The following is a 16,053-nucleotide window of genomic DNA, read 5'->3' as shown; positions in this document are numbered from 1 at the left end:
ACCCTCCCTTCCCCCCCCACCACCACCACCCCTCCCTCCCCCCCCCCCAAAGCACATCATTATCCAGCATGCATGGCATTCCAACTCGCAGGAATGACAAGGAGATTGTTATTGTGCCCTCAGCACCGCATACTTCCACTTTATTTTTCTCACATGCACGCACGCACAAACACAAACACACGCCGAGCAATGGCAGCAGGCGCACGCATTCACACGCCACCCTTTTTCACATTCGAGGCCAGTTCTCGTTTACAGTGATGAAGCCAAACAATCAATCTCCATTCAGTAATTCCAGGAAGAGAGAGAGAGTGAGGAGAGAGAGAGAGAGAGAGAGTGGGGGGGGGGGGGGGGGGGGGGAGGGATTGGATATATTAAGAAAAATCAGACCAGTCTGAAGCGAGAGGTGCACCCCCTATTGGTACTCTAAACATCGGGACACAGTCACATGGGTTAGGACATAGGTTGGGACAAAGCTGTTCCTTGGGAGTGGTTGCACCACTCAAAAATGCTCTGAACGGAAGATGGATTTCATATAGACTCTATTACAGGGAGAGGGAGAGAAGGCTCCGTATTTTCCAAAACAGCGAAAATAGCAGATCCTGGTTTATCTGCTGTTTAAAAAGTGAAAGTAGCGGTTCTCCCATCCATCCCATGATGTGGGAAAATGACCTCTCTCTCACACTCACTGACCCCCTTTGTCTCTCTCTCTCTCTCTCTCTCTCTCTCTCTCTCTCTCTCTCTCTCATGCTGTGATGACTCTTGGATTAGGCAGCGTCTGTTGCTAATGGGTTTTTCTCTTCCCTTTGACTCCCGCGGTCAGGTCCATGGGAAGTGTGTGTGTAGACACAACACGGCAGGTGCTCACTGCGAGAGCTGCTCTCCGCTCTACAACGACCGACCTTGGCAGGCAGCGGATGGACTAACGGGGGCTCCACATGAGTGCCGCAGTGAGTCACCACCGCTCTCTGTCTCTCTTTCTCTCTCCGTCTCCTGCACGCACGCACGCACACATGCACGCACGCACAGCTCATCCTCTGTGAGTCATCAATAATTCCCCAACCACAGGGGGTGGCGCAGTCGGAAGCACTATTGCCTCGCAGCTAGAAGGTCCTGGGTTCGTGCCTGATGGAGGGGAAAGGAACAGGTTGGAATAACGTGTTCCTTCCTCCACACGCTACGTCCAACTCCCCCCCCCCCCCCCCCTGTCAGGTGAAAATGAGCAGCTTGGACTCCTCGTGCATTGAAAAACACAAGGTCAGTCCGTTGCTCTCCCCAGGTTTGGCAGAGGGCACCTATAGCCAGCAAAGCCTGACGGGTGTGTCACGGGTTCGACCACCGATCCCGACGACCTTTGACCCGTGTCACCCCCCCCCTGTCTCTCTCCCCATTTCCTGTCACCGTACACTATCCAAATAAAGGCAGACAAAGATTTAAGAAAAAAAACAATAATTCCCCAACTGCTCTGGGGGGTTCCATTTCGTCCCCAGCCAAATGAACAGTCCATTAATTTCACAGTAATTCAATAGAGGGTATATGCGCATGCAGTGCGCAAGTGAATTGCAGATCGAGTGGCAAAGTGAGTGACAAAGTGAATTTATTGTTGTTTAAAGTAATTTAATGCGTAAGCGTATTGGTACTACACATGATTCATACATGATTCAAACTCACCTCAGTCTCTGTTCTCAACTTCTTCCTGCTGTCATCCTCCTGCCCCTGGACTGTTGCTATGCCTCCCCAGCACCACCATTAGTTTGTTCCCCATGGGGGTGGGGAGGGGGGTGTTATTGTACATCTATCTCCCTGCTCTTTATGTTCAATGATGGTTGTTTAACCCATTCTGACCTGAGATCAGATTCATACGAGGTTTCCACTGGACACACACTGGTCTGATTAACCCATTCTGACCTGAGATCAGATTCTAAAAATGTCAGTCGTTCTTCGATTTTTTTTAAATAGCAGACCTACAAGCTCGTAGCGCGACACTCGGTGGCACGCTATGAGCTTGTAGATCTGCTATTTTTTCAATAGCTAAAGCATAACATAGTGCTAACACCAAAATGGGTTAATTGTGCCGAGCGGGGAGAAAATGTAGCAGAGCCGAGATAAAATATTCTATGCACACTTCTATTCTCATTCTATACTAAAGGCCAGTCCACACCAATGCAACTCCCTGCAACTATAGTTTTCAAACTAAATCAACACTTGCAACTGAGCCTTTTGTGCCATCTTGGCCCGCAGCACATAGTAGACATTGCACTCTATAGTGTATAACTCATAGTTTACATATAATTCTAGGAGTCCTTGACTCAGTCCTTGACATGAAAATGTTTGAGAACCACTGACATAGAAACACGGGTATTTCTGAAAACTGTCAGAGTTTAGAAGGCATTTGTAGAATCGTCCTCGGGTCTAAAATGGGTTAATTGTACAGATATTCTACTGTTACACGGATGTCAGGTTTTTAGCTTGCTTATATGATCCTTGATGACTATTTACAGTATATGCATTTGATGTATTACCTTGTGTTTACCTTATGGTAAATCGCTCTGGATTAAGAGCGTCTCTGCTAAATGCCTAAAAAAAGTAATGAAAATAAACGGTGTCCCGTCTCTCTCCTTCATCTCTCCACGTCACGCAGAGTGCAAGTGCAACGGCCACGCCCAGAGCTGCCACTTTGACTGGGCGGCGTGGCGGGAGTCGGGCCAGCGGAGCGGCGGCGTGTGCGACTGTCTGCACGGCACGGCGGGACGCCACTGCGACGGCTGCAGGGCGGGCTTCTACCGAGACCCCCGCCGCGCACACAGCGCCCCGGACTCCTGCACACGTGAGGATGGCACGCACACACACGCACACACAAAAACACCCATTTGTGGGTTGCAGAGATCCATTTTCGTAGGTCGCGAGTGAATGTCCATGCATGTTTTTTAATAATAATAATAATAATTATTATTATTATTAGATTTTCTAAAGATCTCCCTAAATGGTAAACGGTGCATTTTTATAGAGCCTTTATCCAAGGCGCTTTACATAGATTGTGCATTACATTCACCCATTCACTGCCTCCCCCTGGCCAGCCGGGGCGCCTGATGGAGGGGAAAAGAACTGGTTGGAATAACGTGTTCCTTCCACGCGCTACGTCCAACCAGGGAAACTCCCCCCTGTCAGGTGTAAAGGAGCAACTTGGACACTCAGGCATGAAGGAAGCATGAGTTCAAGTCCGTTGCTCTCCCCTTGTTCCCCATATATGGGGACTAGGTTGGTGGAGGGTGTGTAGAGCCCAGGATCACATTAGATGATTGCACACAGGGGTGAAAAATGGGTTACAAAATCGTGGGATAAAAAGATATATAAAAAAAAACATTCACCCATTCATACACTGATTGCGGCAGAAACCATGCGAGGTACCAACCAGCACATCGGGAGCAATTTGGGGTTCAGTGTCTTGCCCCAAGGACACTTCGACATGTAGACAGGAGGAGCCGGGATTCGAACCGCCGACCCATGGATCATTGGACGACCTGCTCTACCTCCTGAGCCACAGTCGCCCCCCTCCCTGAATTAGTAAACAAAATGTGCAAGAATATGTAGTGGGCGGGGGGAGGCAGATTTGCAAGGTCGCAATGTGGTGTGCGCAGCGCAACGTTGCGAGCATGTAGATCTTGTAGATCTGCTGTTTTCAGCATAGTTTAAGGTCCCCGGGCAAATGTCTGCTTTCTGTTTTGGGGTCTGGAGCTAAAAAGATCACAGATTATAACACCTTGCACATCACATCGATCGTATGTGTACATGAGAGTGCAAATCTATACTGTAAATATATACAGCAATGAAATAAAAGCATCGTTAGTCATAAGTGAACAGACTCCCGTCAGTCAGTATATGGTGCCTGTGATGTGGATCACATCCGTACTGGCACCGTGCACTCATTCATTCCTGCACGGAATGCTGATGACGGTGACCACAAGCCAGGACGTGCCCATTCCCGATGGGCACCTGGCTCTCTCTTGTGTGTGTGTGTGTGTGTGTGTGTGTGTGTGTGTGTGTGTGTGTGTGTGTGTGTGTGTGTGTGTGTGTGTGTGTGTGTGTGTGTGTGTGTGTGTGTGTGTGTGTGCGTGTCAGAGAGACACCCAGACCGCCTACGCTCCATCCAACGCTTACACCATAGTTAATCATCAGACAGTGGCATACCTATGACTTGACTCAAAAGTCACCCCACACACAACACACACACAACACACAGACACGCACACACTGTCTGCCCACTTGTCCGCGTCTTCACTTTTGTTTTCGCTGCAATCTGAGTGAGCGACTCAGGGCTTAGAGCATGCTATGGGGTAATCACGGCTGGTTGTAAAGTGTATGTATGTGTGTGTGTGTGTGTGGGTACATGTTGGTGTGGTGGGTGGGAGTGTGTGTGGCGTGGCGTGTCGCTGTCCTGTCGACGAGACAAGTCTCCTTAAGTAAACACTAAGATAGCCATCCATAAACACAGAACAGTGGCTACATTCTCCTGCAGATTATCTGTCAGATTATTTGACCCAGTGAGTGAGCTCAGCCTCGTAGGTATGCTGGCACTAGCCCAGCGGACGCTGCTGGACTCGTATACATGTTTTTTTTTTACTTACTTATACTTAAGTAAAAGTATCAATACTGCAATCTAGAAATACTCTGTTATATGAGTATAAACACAAGTAGTACAAGTATAGTTATTTTTTATTAAAAATAAAACCGCATGAGTTTTCCTGATGTCATAAACTGTCAGAATCAGCTTTCTTTTGCGTTTGTTTATGTGCTAAAAGAGTGACTTTGAGAGCTGTTTCCCCGCTACAATGGAAGTCAATGGACCCTATTTGAGTGTACATGGGGTTTGATGAGGTCAGATCAACATATGGAATGTCAGAACAGGAAGGACTGGTGGGGAAAAGGATCAACATATGGAATGTCCGAACAGGTCGGCTCCATATATGGAGATCTATAAGGGTTTGAGGTCAGATGTACAGTTGCTGGCCAGCTCCATTTATATACAGATCTCGGTGATGATCCAGTCTTCTCCACGTATGGTTATCCAGGGTTAGATGAGGTCAGTGTCGTGAATCTTCACGGAGATGGCCATATATGGAGGCGTGACGTGACACACGGGAAATGCATTTTTTCATAGTAAATGAAAACAAGATCGTGGAACTGTACCGGACGTGTTTGTGCGTGTGCACACGTGCGGCGTGCGTGCGTGAGCGTGCGCGTTTGTCATTCGTTTTGTCATTCGTTTGTCACACGAATCGGGACTGTCACATACTTTTTCCTATGTCCACGAGGTCAAAGCAGCCGTCACATTTTTAATAGACATACAAATATTTGGTCTGAAGCGGCTGGCGGCTACAGCTGCTGTCAATGAAACGTTGGCGCTCGTAAGCTGTAGTACCTGTCGCACGTTGGCCTGTCACCTGGGAGAAGAAAAGCATGCCTGTGGGCACTCCCAGCCCACTCGTGTGTGTGTGTGTGTGTGTGTGTGTGTGTGTGTGCAGGGTAATGCGGAGGCCTTTGGCTCACCGCTGGTTAGGCTAATGATGTTTGCTGACAGCTGATTGATAGGGGGGGGGGGGGGGGAAGGGACGTGCTTTGAGAACAGAAAGCCCACAGATGGAGGGAGAAGTTGTGAAATCCCAACTGTAGCCGGTTGCTGACAATGGAGGAATTTCCCTCCGTTGTGAGGCACATTTTTTTCATACCAGGCGTGGAGGGGCCCTATAATGAAAACACACTGTCAAGTGCCACGCAAGTACACAGACACACACACACACGCGCGCAAAACAAGTTAAGTTTTGTGTGTGTGCGTGAGTGTGACAGATTTGTTTTGTCTCCTCACAGGGTATTTTCTGTGGTTGCTCAGACAGGCACTCTATCACGTTCTCTGCACAGACTCATAAAGTTTTCATTGTAGGGCTCAGGGAGCCAACAACTTTATTTATGAACGCGAGCAGGCACACACACGCACACACACACATGCACACACACACCCTTGTGTGCACTGACCCGTCAAAGCCTCATCTATTCTCACATGGATGTACATAAACACACACTCCTACACGAGCACGTTGTCACGCGTGCTTTGGCTTTTCATGCGGCCCAGATGATGGCATTGTGGTCGTCGTTAATGATTAATGTGCAGAGGCTGCCGACTGCACCATAAAAGCAAGGATAGGCCGTGAGAATTGAGTTGACTGAGAAACGGTGTGTATGTGTGTGTGCGTATACGACGTACACGCGTACACTGTGTGCGTGTCTCCGCGAATCCACGGTACGGTACGTACAATCTGTGAATGTGGCATCTTGTTTCTTTATGGGGTCTGCTGATACCGCAGAGTTTAGACTAAAGGTAAGGCTCTATATCTTATCGCGCGTTGCCCCTGGCGATCGCTCCGATAGCGACGGCAGTCCGTCTGAGCGCGGCAGACAGCGGGTGGGTTTTGTTACATCATCTTTATGCGTCCAGACACATGTGATAGAGTGTAGGGGGGGGAGGGGGTAGGGGGTAAGGGGGGGGAAAGGGCAGGGCGACGGGCCTCTGGATCCAGTTAGAGTCATTTACTGCCAGCAGGGTGGAAAGGGGGGAGGCTTCAAGCATCATTAAACAACAGAAAAACAGCCCCCAACTGCCCCCCCCCCCCCCTCTCCCTCTCCTTGTCTTATGCGTATCCTTCTTCCTTCAACCCCCCCCCCCCCCCCCCGTTCCCTCTCACACCCTCTTCCCCGTGGGGGGGGGGGGGGGGGGGGGGGGGGGGGATTTATGGGGGAGTGCTGAGACTGTTGCAACCCTAACCCTGCATGGCTCTGGGTCTTGCCATTCACGAGAGAGAGAGAGAGAGAGAGAGACAGAGACAGTGATATACCTTTCTCAGACAGTGAGTGGAAGTGACTGTGGAGTTTTGTCTCATGTCATTGTTAAAAAACATGTTTCTTTTTAGAATATTAGATTGATTGTGTGTGCGAGTGCGTGCGTGCTCATACAATGGCTTTGAGGGGGGAGGGGGATTGTTTTAAAGAACACACTATCACAGCAGACAATTAGAGGGGACGTGTGTGTGTGTGTGTGTGTGTGTGTGTGTGTGTGTGTGTGTGTGTGTGTGTGTGTGTGTGTGTGTGTGTGTGTGTGTGTGTGTGTGTGTGTGTGTGTGTGTGTGTGTGTGTGTGTGTGTGTGTGTGTGTGTGTGTGTGTGTGTGTGTGCGCTATTGCGGACACGCGCATGCATACGTGTTCATAGGCCATCTGATAAGAAGATGACAGAGGGACCATTGTGTGGCATGTTGCTGCAACAAAACATTCACTGTCTCTGTAGGTCCATAGTCCTACAGGACCCCCCCCCCCCCCACACTACCTCCCATATGCTGGACAGGGCACTCATGACCATACAGTATATCAATACTGTTTAGTTATACTGGCAGGGGATTCATCGCCATACAAATGTTTAATTTGTCAAAAAATAATTAAAAAATCACACCTGTGTTAACTGATTAGCAGGCAACAGTGCAGCACTATCCCTCTCTCTGTTTCTGGCACAACAGCGCCCCTACTGGTATAGTATAGTCATATACTGGTGCTCATTAAAGGACAACTTTAGTTTTTTTCAACCAAGGTTCATGTTTTAGGTTGTTATTAAAGAAACTAAAAGGTGAGAGTTAATTTTCTTTCATTTGCTGCTTTCTCTCGTTTTGGGAATTTTAGCAGTTTTTGACAGGGGGGCGGGGGCATTCGAGCATGGGGCTAAATATTTATTTTTTGACAAAATAATATGGCAATTTTTTTATTTATTATTTACTATAGTCCTAATAAACCCCAATAAATTACATCTGGCCACAAAAGATCACAGGATCTATTGAATGTGACAAACTGACATATTGAGCCTATACACACAGTATAAGCCTTGCAGTAGGCTACCTTCACATTCAGTAGATCCTGTGATCTTCTGTGGCCAGATGTAATTTCCTGGGGTTTATTAGGACTATAGTAAATAATAAAAAAATAAATCACCATAAAATTTGGTAAAAAAATACATATTTAGCCCCATGCTCGAATGCCCCCGCCCCCCTGTCAAAAAGAGCTAAAATCCCTAAAACGAAAGAAAGCAGCAAATGAAAAGAAATTAACACTCATCTTTTACTTTCTCTAATGACAACCTAAAACATGAACCTTGGTTGAAAAAAACGAAAGTTGTCCTTTAACGTCACATAACAGAAATAGTTGATCTACAAGCTTACAACACGTCGAGAGTGAAGTTGCGAAGACGATTGGCGATTATGCAAAGATAATTGCGATTACCTCACATATTACGGCCACATATCGGTATCGGACGATATTTGCCGTTATCGTTCAATATGCAAATTTAACTGACATTGACCGATGGCAGTATAGCCGATCTTTATCTGTTGTTGATAAGCAAACACTTGCGTTGGCTTTGGTGGTGTCATGTGTTTGTTATCTGCAGACTACCAAGCTGTAGATTCTGAACATTTCTTTCTTGTATTTCTGAACATTTCTTTCTTGTATTGAAGATGTATATTTGTTTCCCTGGCACAAAAGTGGGAAATAAAAACAACAAAAACTAAACAAACAATCGGTATCAGTATCGGCTATCGGTTAAATTGTTATTTAAAACATCGGTATCGGCCAAGAAATTCCATATCCCTACAGTACCTCAAATGATTGCGATTAGGTCGATTATGTAATAACTGTGACAGGGCCTACTACCGCGGTATTAATTTTCCCTCCCTCCCATGGACAGCGTGCGGTTGCCATCCCCTGGGTTCCATGGCCTTCCACCTGGCCGACGGCTCGCTGTGCGACCCCGCCAACGGCGACTGCGTCTGCAAGCCGGGAGTGGGAGGCGTGCACTGCGACAGGTGCATGGTGGGATACTGGGGTTTCCACGAGTACGGCTGCCGCCCGTGCGACTGTGCGGGCGACTGCGACCCCTTCACCGGCGACTGCATGTTTGGGTGAGTGGCGCGCACGCCGTCGTCTATTTATGCCGGTGGTTTTCAACCCTTTTTCATGTCAAGGTCCAATTATTTATTCGTCATTTGAGCCATGGTCCACCATTTTGACCACAACATTTAGCCTCTCAGTTCCAAGAGTTATACACCATTTTGTTCGTCGGATAAGATTTTGTCCACAATTCCATGCTGTATTGATTTGGTATCATAGGAGAGATAACAGATATCAAGATAACAATTATTTTACATTCTCTAATTAGATTTATTTAAAATGTTGTAATGCAGAAGTTTAACAATAATTTAACTCTTGAGAGCATGAAATGAAACGGGTCCATTTGGTTTAACTACACTGTCAGGACCACCTGGAACCCCCTCAAGGACCACTGGTGGTCCCCGGACCACTGATTTATGCACGTGGCACTAAAGCTCTCATATCTACTTTGTTACGCTCTGGTATCATGTGCCGAAAATAGTCAGTCTATGAGTTCACAACGCATTGTGCTGGCTCAGACAAAGTATAAGTAAGGGATAATATCTGGCTACGTGGTCATTGTCGGGAGATAATTCACCAGGGAGTTTAACCACCGAGGCGCTGGCTGCGTCTGCCCAGGAAAACAAATGTCTTCTGACGGGGAAAAAAAGATTGAGAGCAATGTTTAGCTGTAAATGACACTGTGTTTACATGGCTGTCATGTTGGAGACAGCAGTAAATGAAGTGGGGCGCAGCAGGTGCTCAGAGGGTTTGATATCAAGAGATAACTCACCGCTGAATTCAGCGATTGACCAATCAGAATCAAGCATTCAACCAAGCCATGTAATATATCACACAGATTCTGTACATTCAGTGCAGATACTGTACACCACCGCAGATATTACAGTTAGCAAGTCAATATTTTACCATATCTCTTATTTGTATCCTAACTGCTTTCGCTACTATGAATATCCCTCCGAGTCCAGGGATCAATAAAGATTTACTTCTGATTGTTAATTGTTTATGGTTCCTGCCATTGATTGATTGTATTGATGAATATTATGCTATTCTAATAGTAGATTCTAAACAAATATCCCTACTGTATGGTACACCCAGTAAAAAATGCGAAAACAATGGTATAAAAATAGAAAACGCGTTGACCAAATTAGCATTCACAGAGGACAATTGTGGTCCTCAACATTTTTTGTATTTTTATTTTCTTCTCTTTTGCTTGGTAATGGGTTTGTCCAGGTCAGATCTAGAGCTTTATAACTTGGAGGGAAACTCCAGTGAGCCTGTCAGAATCTTCAGAACAGATGAACTCTTCTCAGCTCTGCACTACTCGGGTAAGATACTGTGTGTGTGTGTGTGTGTGTGTGTGTGTGTGTGTGTGTGTGTGTGTGTGTGTGTGTGTGTGTGTGTGTGTGTGTGTGTGTGTGTGTGTGTGTGTGTGTGTGTGTGTGTGTGTGTGTGTGTGTGTGTGTGTGTGTGTGTGTGTGTGTGTGTGCGTGTGCGTGTGCGTGTGCATGCACTATTTGTTGTCTGTCTCCACAGTTCAGCAACCAAGCGTTAATGGTTAAGTAATGAAAGTCTTGATAGCGAGCCTTACAAGGACATGGAACAAAGTGTGTGTGTGTGTGCTGTACCCAAATATGCATGGACAGTTTCCAACTGTCCCTTCCTCTTAGTCTTAGACCCCCCAAGGCTTAACTACAGCTTGCGTAAGCACATTCCTCACCTGGCACACATGCACGCACAGTGATTGACACACTGTGCATTCTTGGGACACCACACAACACACCCGTGTTCATTTCTACTAAAACTAAGATGAGAAATGTTCATCGGCTAACTTTGATAATTTTATGTTTGGTGTCGCGTACCTTTCGGCACGCTGCTGTATATATCACACAGTATATCACACAGTATATATCACACAGTGGCACGGTGGCCGGGTCCTGGGTTCGATTCCCGCTGCTGGGGACACTATGGGCATGTTCTCTCCTCCGCGTCATCAGTGCCCATACCAAAAGTGGGGTTGTCGAAAGGGCCTTTCTGTGTGGAGTTTGCATGTTCTCCCCGTGTCCCCGCCTAGGGTAGGTACCCTCACAAAAAACATGCAGTAATCCTGGTCTCTATACTGCCTCCCCCTGGCCAGGTGGGGCGCCTGATGGAAGGGGAAAGGAACTGGTTGGCATAACGTGTTCCTTCCACGCGCTACGTCCAACCGGGGAAACTCCCCTCTGTCAGGTGAAAAGAAGCAGCTCTTGGACTCCTCATGCATTGAAGGAAGCATGAGGTCAGTCCGTTGTTCTCCCCAGGTTGGCAGCGGGAGTGTAGCACCCAGTATTACACTGTGTTAAAAAAGACTAAAACAAAATAAAATAAAAAAATTCTGTCGAAATTAACACTGCCACACACACACATACACAGTACATTCCTCAGTGTTGCATTAACTCTGACGTTGAGCCGAGGACGTACACTGGGTACGATCTCAGTGAGCTGAATGATCATTATTTAAATATTTTTTCCCCGCAGAGAAATGTGAATGCAAAGAGCAAGTATTGGCCAACAGTAAACTCTTCTGTACGATGAATTACGCCTATGGTAAGAAGAACCGACTAAAAAGATACCCTCCGCCACACACATGCACACATACCTTGTTATTGCCACATTATTTTATGACACACTGGAATGCTCTCACAGATATACAAAGGTGTCATTGGAAGCGGCATTAAATCTGGCGTTTGTGTGTGTGTGTGTGTGTGTGTGTGTGTGTGTGTGTGTGTGTGTGTGTGCGTGTGCGTGTGCGTGTGCGTGTGCGTGTGCGTGTGCGTGTGCGTGTGCGTGTGCGTGTGCGTGTGCGTGTGCGTGTGCGTGTGCGTGTGCGTGTGCGTGCTCTTTCTCAGTGTTGAAGGTAAAGGTGTTGTCGGCCCACGATAAGGGCTCCCACGCTGAGGTGGAGGTCAAGGTTCAGAAGGTGCTCAGTCAGAGCACCAAGATGAAGATCCAGCGGGGCCGGCTCACACTGTACCCCGAGTCGTGGACGGCGCGGGGCTGCACCTGCCCCATCCTCAACCCAGGTCAGAGGTCAGGGGGGGGGGGGGGGGGGGGGCGCATGGGGGTGGGAAATACTGTCTTTCCGTTGCTTTCCCTTTCCGCATACCGGTATAAACGCACACATATTTACCATATTTCACCGCTGAATTCAGCGATTGACCAATCAACTATTGCAAAAATGTCATGTGAATATGGTTTTAATTGCAGTGGTGTGAAGTGACTAAGTACAATTTACATTTACTCAAGTACAGTTTTGATTTTTTTTTTTTTTTTTTTTTACATTACACAGCTTTGAGGGTTTGTGTAAACGGTAAACAAATTTGTTTTGATACCAATACTATGACTATATAGCTTTGAATGTTTGTGTAAACACAAACATTGAAGACAAAAGTGAGGATGCAAATTGTGCCGGAAAGAGAGTGTGATTTTACTACTCCACTACATCTCAGAGGCAAATATTGTACTTTTACTCCAGAACAATATTCCACTCCACTGGTGTATTGATTCTGAAATAATAATAATAATGATAATAATAATCTTTATTGTCCCGAAGGATATTTCTTCATAGTCTTCAGTCTGTTCACACTGTTCACACCCACATCAAAAACAACACATGGCACATAACACCAAGACAAGACAAAAAACATGAGGTCCTCACTGTGTACAGAACCATCCTATCGGCGGGGCAGTTTGTTTAATGCTGCGATGGCAGAGGGGACAAAACTCCCACTAAAACGGACCTATTTCCATGGCAAGGTTCTGTATCTTTGTCCAGATGGCATGAGGGTTAAAGAAGCGATACAGGGAATGATCAGTGTCATTTGATATCGAGAGTGCTAGCCGTGTGATGGCCTTATTGTTCATTTCAGAAAGTGTGGGTGTAGGAAGTCTTGATGTTCTTAGAACTTGAAGCAATACGGGTAATACTGAAAAATCACCCGTGTGAACTGAGTGGTGCAACTCCCCCCCCCCCCCTCTCTCTCTCTCTCATTAGCAGGCAACAGTGCAGCACACTCACTCTCTCTCTCTCTCTCTCTCTCTCTGTTTCTGGCACAACAGCGCCCCTACTGGTACTAATAGTCATACTGGTGCTCATTAACGTCACACAGACACATATAGGTGAACACATAGGTGAACACGGACATTGCTGTTCCTTGGAGTGGTTGCACCACTCAAAAATGTGTTTCTGTTTGTTACTGTTGGGCAGTGGCGTGCACAGATAGACACTAGGGTTTTTTTTCTTAATTTGTAGTGTGGACCATGGTGACATTGATCAAATCTTGATAAAAAACGCTTCTACTATATTATTTAGGCCCCCACAATCTAAAGCTATGTTTCTATGTCAGTGGTTCTTCGATTAAAAGAAAATAGCAGAACTACAAGCTCGTAGCGCGCCACCGAGTGGCGCGCTATGAGCTTGTAGATCTGCTATTTTTCAATAGCTAAAGCACCAAAACGGGTTCCCGCCCCAAAATGCGCTGCACAAGGTGCCCTTTTTTTCACTTGAGCACCTGCCCCTCTAAATGTCTGTGCACGCCACTGCTGTTGGGTATGGTTGGGCATGGAAAAGCGACTCTGGTTGGCTGATGCCTTGTTGTGACTTTTCCTCAGGTGCAGAGTACCTGGTGGCGGGTCACTCGGACCGCAAGCACAGCCGTCTCCTGGTCAACATGAAGAGCTTCGTGAAGCCCTGGAGAGCCAGCCTCGGCCGGAAGGTTCTCATGCTGCTCAAGAAGGACTGCAACTGGTAGAGTCTCGACGGAGGACTCGCTGGGACAGGACGGAGAGATTGAGACACTGTGGGACAGACAGACAGACAGGTGGACAGATCGAATGGGGAGAGAGAGAGAGGGAGAGAGAGAGAGGGAGAGATCCATGAATCTCTGGAAGGCAATTGGTTGGATCAGATGAGGGGGATTTTAAAAAGACCCGCCCTGGTTCTGCCCTCGTCCAAAGTGTGTCCAGAGTGTGAGGCTTGGCAGAATGGAACGGCTTAAAAGTGCACAGAGCGTAATTACTTCAGGGGATATCCCTCCGTCGCATGTCTGAGCAAACGCCTGCATCGTTGTCGTGTAGCTTGCCAATGAGCTGTCAAGCGCCAGCTGCCTCGGCGCTCCGGCGAATTTCCCCCAACTGTGGCTGCCACAGCTCGACGCCGACGACGGGAGGAGATCTAGCGTGTGACGGGCCGTGCTTTTGGCCTTCGCCAAAGTCTTTTTGACTGAATGACCCCTGAACCCAACGAGATTGCATCACACACACAGTAACTCTCACATGTTAAGTCTTACATGGCGAGACTCAGTGTTTTCCACCCCTCTCCAGCACTTTAGCCCAAAAGGATGGAACACCCAGTAGTTCCAGGGAATGTTGTGGACGCATAGATGGCACACAAAGAGAGGAAGAGCACACGTACGTGCGCGCACACACACACACACACACACACACACACACACACACACACCCTGTAGCAATGCCACGTTGACACATGTGTCACGGATTAGAATGTGTCGCTTTCCCGTGCGCACTGCTACGCCGGACGAACTCGAGACACACACCAGCCTACTATGTGCAAGAAGCACCCAGAATGATGTCAGATACTGTACGAAGCCATACATGCCACTACAGGTGGTTAAACCCCAGCCAGTCCAGGTGTGCCTGTGTTGAAATCTGAGCAAAATGGTTCTATGCCATGTGAATGTATTTGCGTGTGTGTGCGTGCGTGCGTGCGTGTGTGTGTGTGTGTGTGTGTGTGTGTGCGTGCGTGTGTGTGTGTGTGCGTGCGTGTGTGTGTGTGTGTGTGTGTGTGCGCACAGGAGCGAGAGAGAGAACAAGTCGTATTACGAGCACAGTCCAGTTTTCAGTCCAGCTCGTTAATGTTTTAGTTTTTTTGCCAACAGCTTTGTACATCTTGATGCATTTCCCATATGTGCGTGCAACATTGATGATGCTGCATGCGTTATGTATTATGAGTCACCATATTACACTCCGACGTCCAACGTTGCTGCGATCAGAAAATGTCACACTTTGTCTTTATCATTTCTTGTGTGCTCTTGTACAGTATTGTTTGTATACTGTATATCTATATAAATATTATGGTTCATGTCTCTGCCGTTTGTTAACTCATTCTAGGCCAAGTACTTATTTGACTTCTTTTTCACAAAGTAGGGCTGTGCGATATGACGATATATATCGTATAGACAATAGAAAATGTCTATCGTGAAAAATGTTCTCGTTTATATCGTTGTGTCGCAAAACAAGCGTTACGGCAGTATTTTACGTCGCAGTGCCCAGCCACGCTGTGCTGTTATTTCATAACAAACTTGAAGGGAGATGATGGCTGACGAGATTCAGAGCGGAGTAACACTAAAGTAACCGGTCATTCACTGTTATAAATGCAGATTTCATGTTGGGTCAAATTGATAAACTGCGTGAGCCACGCATGTTTTGTTCGTCGGGTGCAAACGTAGTCTTCTACCTCATTCCTCCTACCTGCAGTCCTCTTGTTTTATTGTTCCAAATAAATCATTCCATCCGAAAGTCCTTAATTCAGCAACAGCTTCCAACAACAACAACACAAGATGCTAACTGAAGTTGTGAAAATGTAAAAAACTAAATCATCCACTCGACCCATACGCACAGCTGGGCATGTAGAGTTAACGACGCGTTCTCTCACTATTGCTTGTAGTCAATTAAACATTGTTAAGCTTCTTAACGTGTTTAACAAACTAAGGAGTAGTGAGTGACATGAGGTATTGTTTTTCCTTAGGCATAGGCCTGTACTTCTGTGTCTGAATGGGGAAATATTTGCTTTTTAATTGTCATAATAATATTATTATATTATATATTTTTTATTTTGTACTTGCTTTAGGCCTGTGTGCATGGGCAGGGCATCCGTATTATATTCATATAATTAGACTGGATATTGTGATTTTACATATTGTAATTGGCATAAGTTTGATATTGGCCACTATGTGTTATTTTCCTGTTTTTTGAGTGGTGCAACCACTCCTATAGTCTAGACAGCTATGTGTGTGTCACTG

The 16,053-nt window shown here is 46.7% G+C and overlaps 1 protein-coding gene across 1 annotated transcript in view; it reads left to right on the top strand.

The window, feature by feature from the left end:
* Window positions 1–15,545, top strand: part of ntn4 (netrin 4) — a 31,664-nt gene extending 16,119 nt beyond the window's left edge. The window contains exons 4-10 of the mRNA XM_083757600.1: window positions 821–947; window positions 2,639–2,824; window positions 8,775–8,988; window positions 10,208–10,302; window positions 11,492–11,560; window positions 11,863–12,036; window positions 13,625–15,545. Of these exons, the coding sequence (XP_083613726.1) occupies window positions 821–947; window positions 2,639–2,824; window positions 8,775–8,988; window positions 10,208–10,302; window positions 11,492–11,560; window positions 11,863–12,036; window positions 13,625–13,764 (1,005 nt within the window). The 3' untranslated portion in view covers window positions 13,765–15,545. The remainder of the gene's footprint in view (window positions 1–820; window positions 948–2,638; window positions 2,825–8,774; window positions 8,989–10,207; window positions 10,303–11,491; window positions 11,561–11,862; window positions 12,037–13,624) is intronic.
* The last annotated feature ends 508 nt before the right edge of the window (window positions 15,546–16,053 follow it).

The sequence above is a fragment of the Protomyctophum parallelum genome (genome assembly GCF_964188405.1).
Source record: "Protomyctophum parallelum genome assembly, chromosome: 22".
NCBI lineage: Eukaryota > Metazoa > Chordata > Actinopteri > Myctophiformes > Myctophidae > Protomyctophum > Protomyctophum parallelum.
The sequence above is the reverse complement of the archived record's forward strand: the minus strand, read 5'-3'. Positions and strand labels throughout refer to the sequence as shown.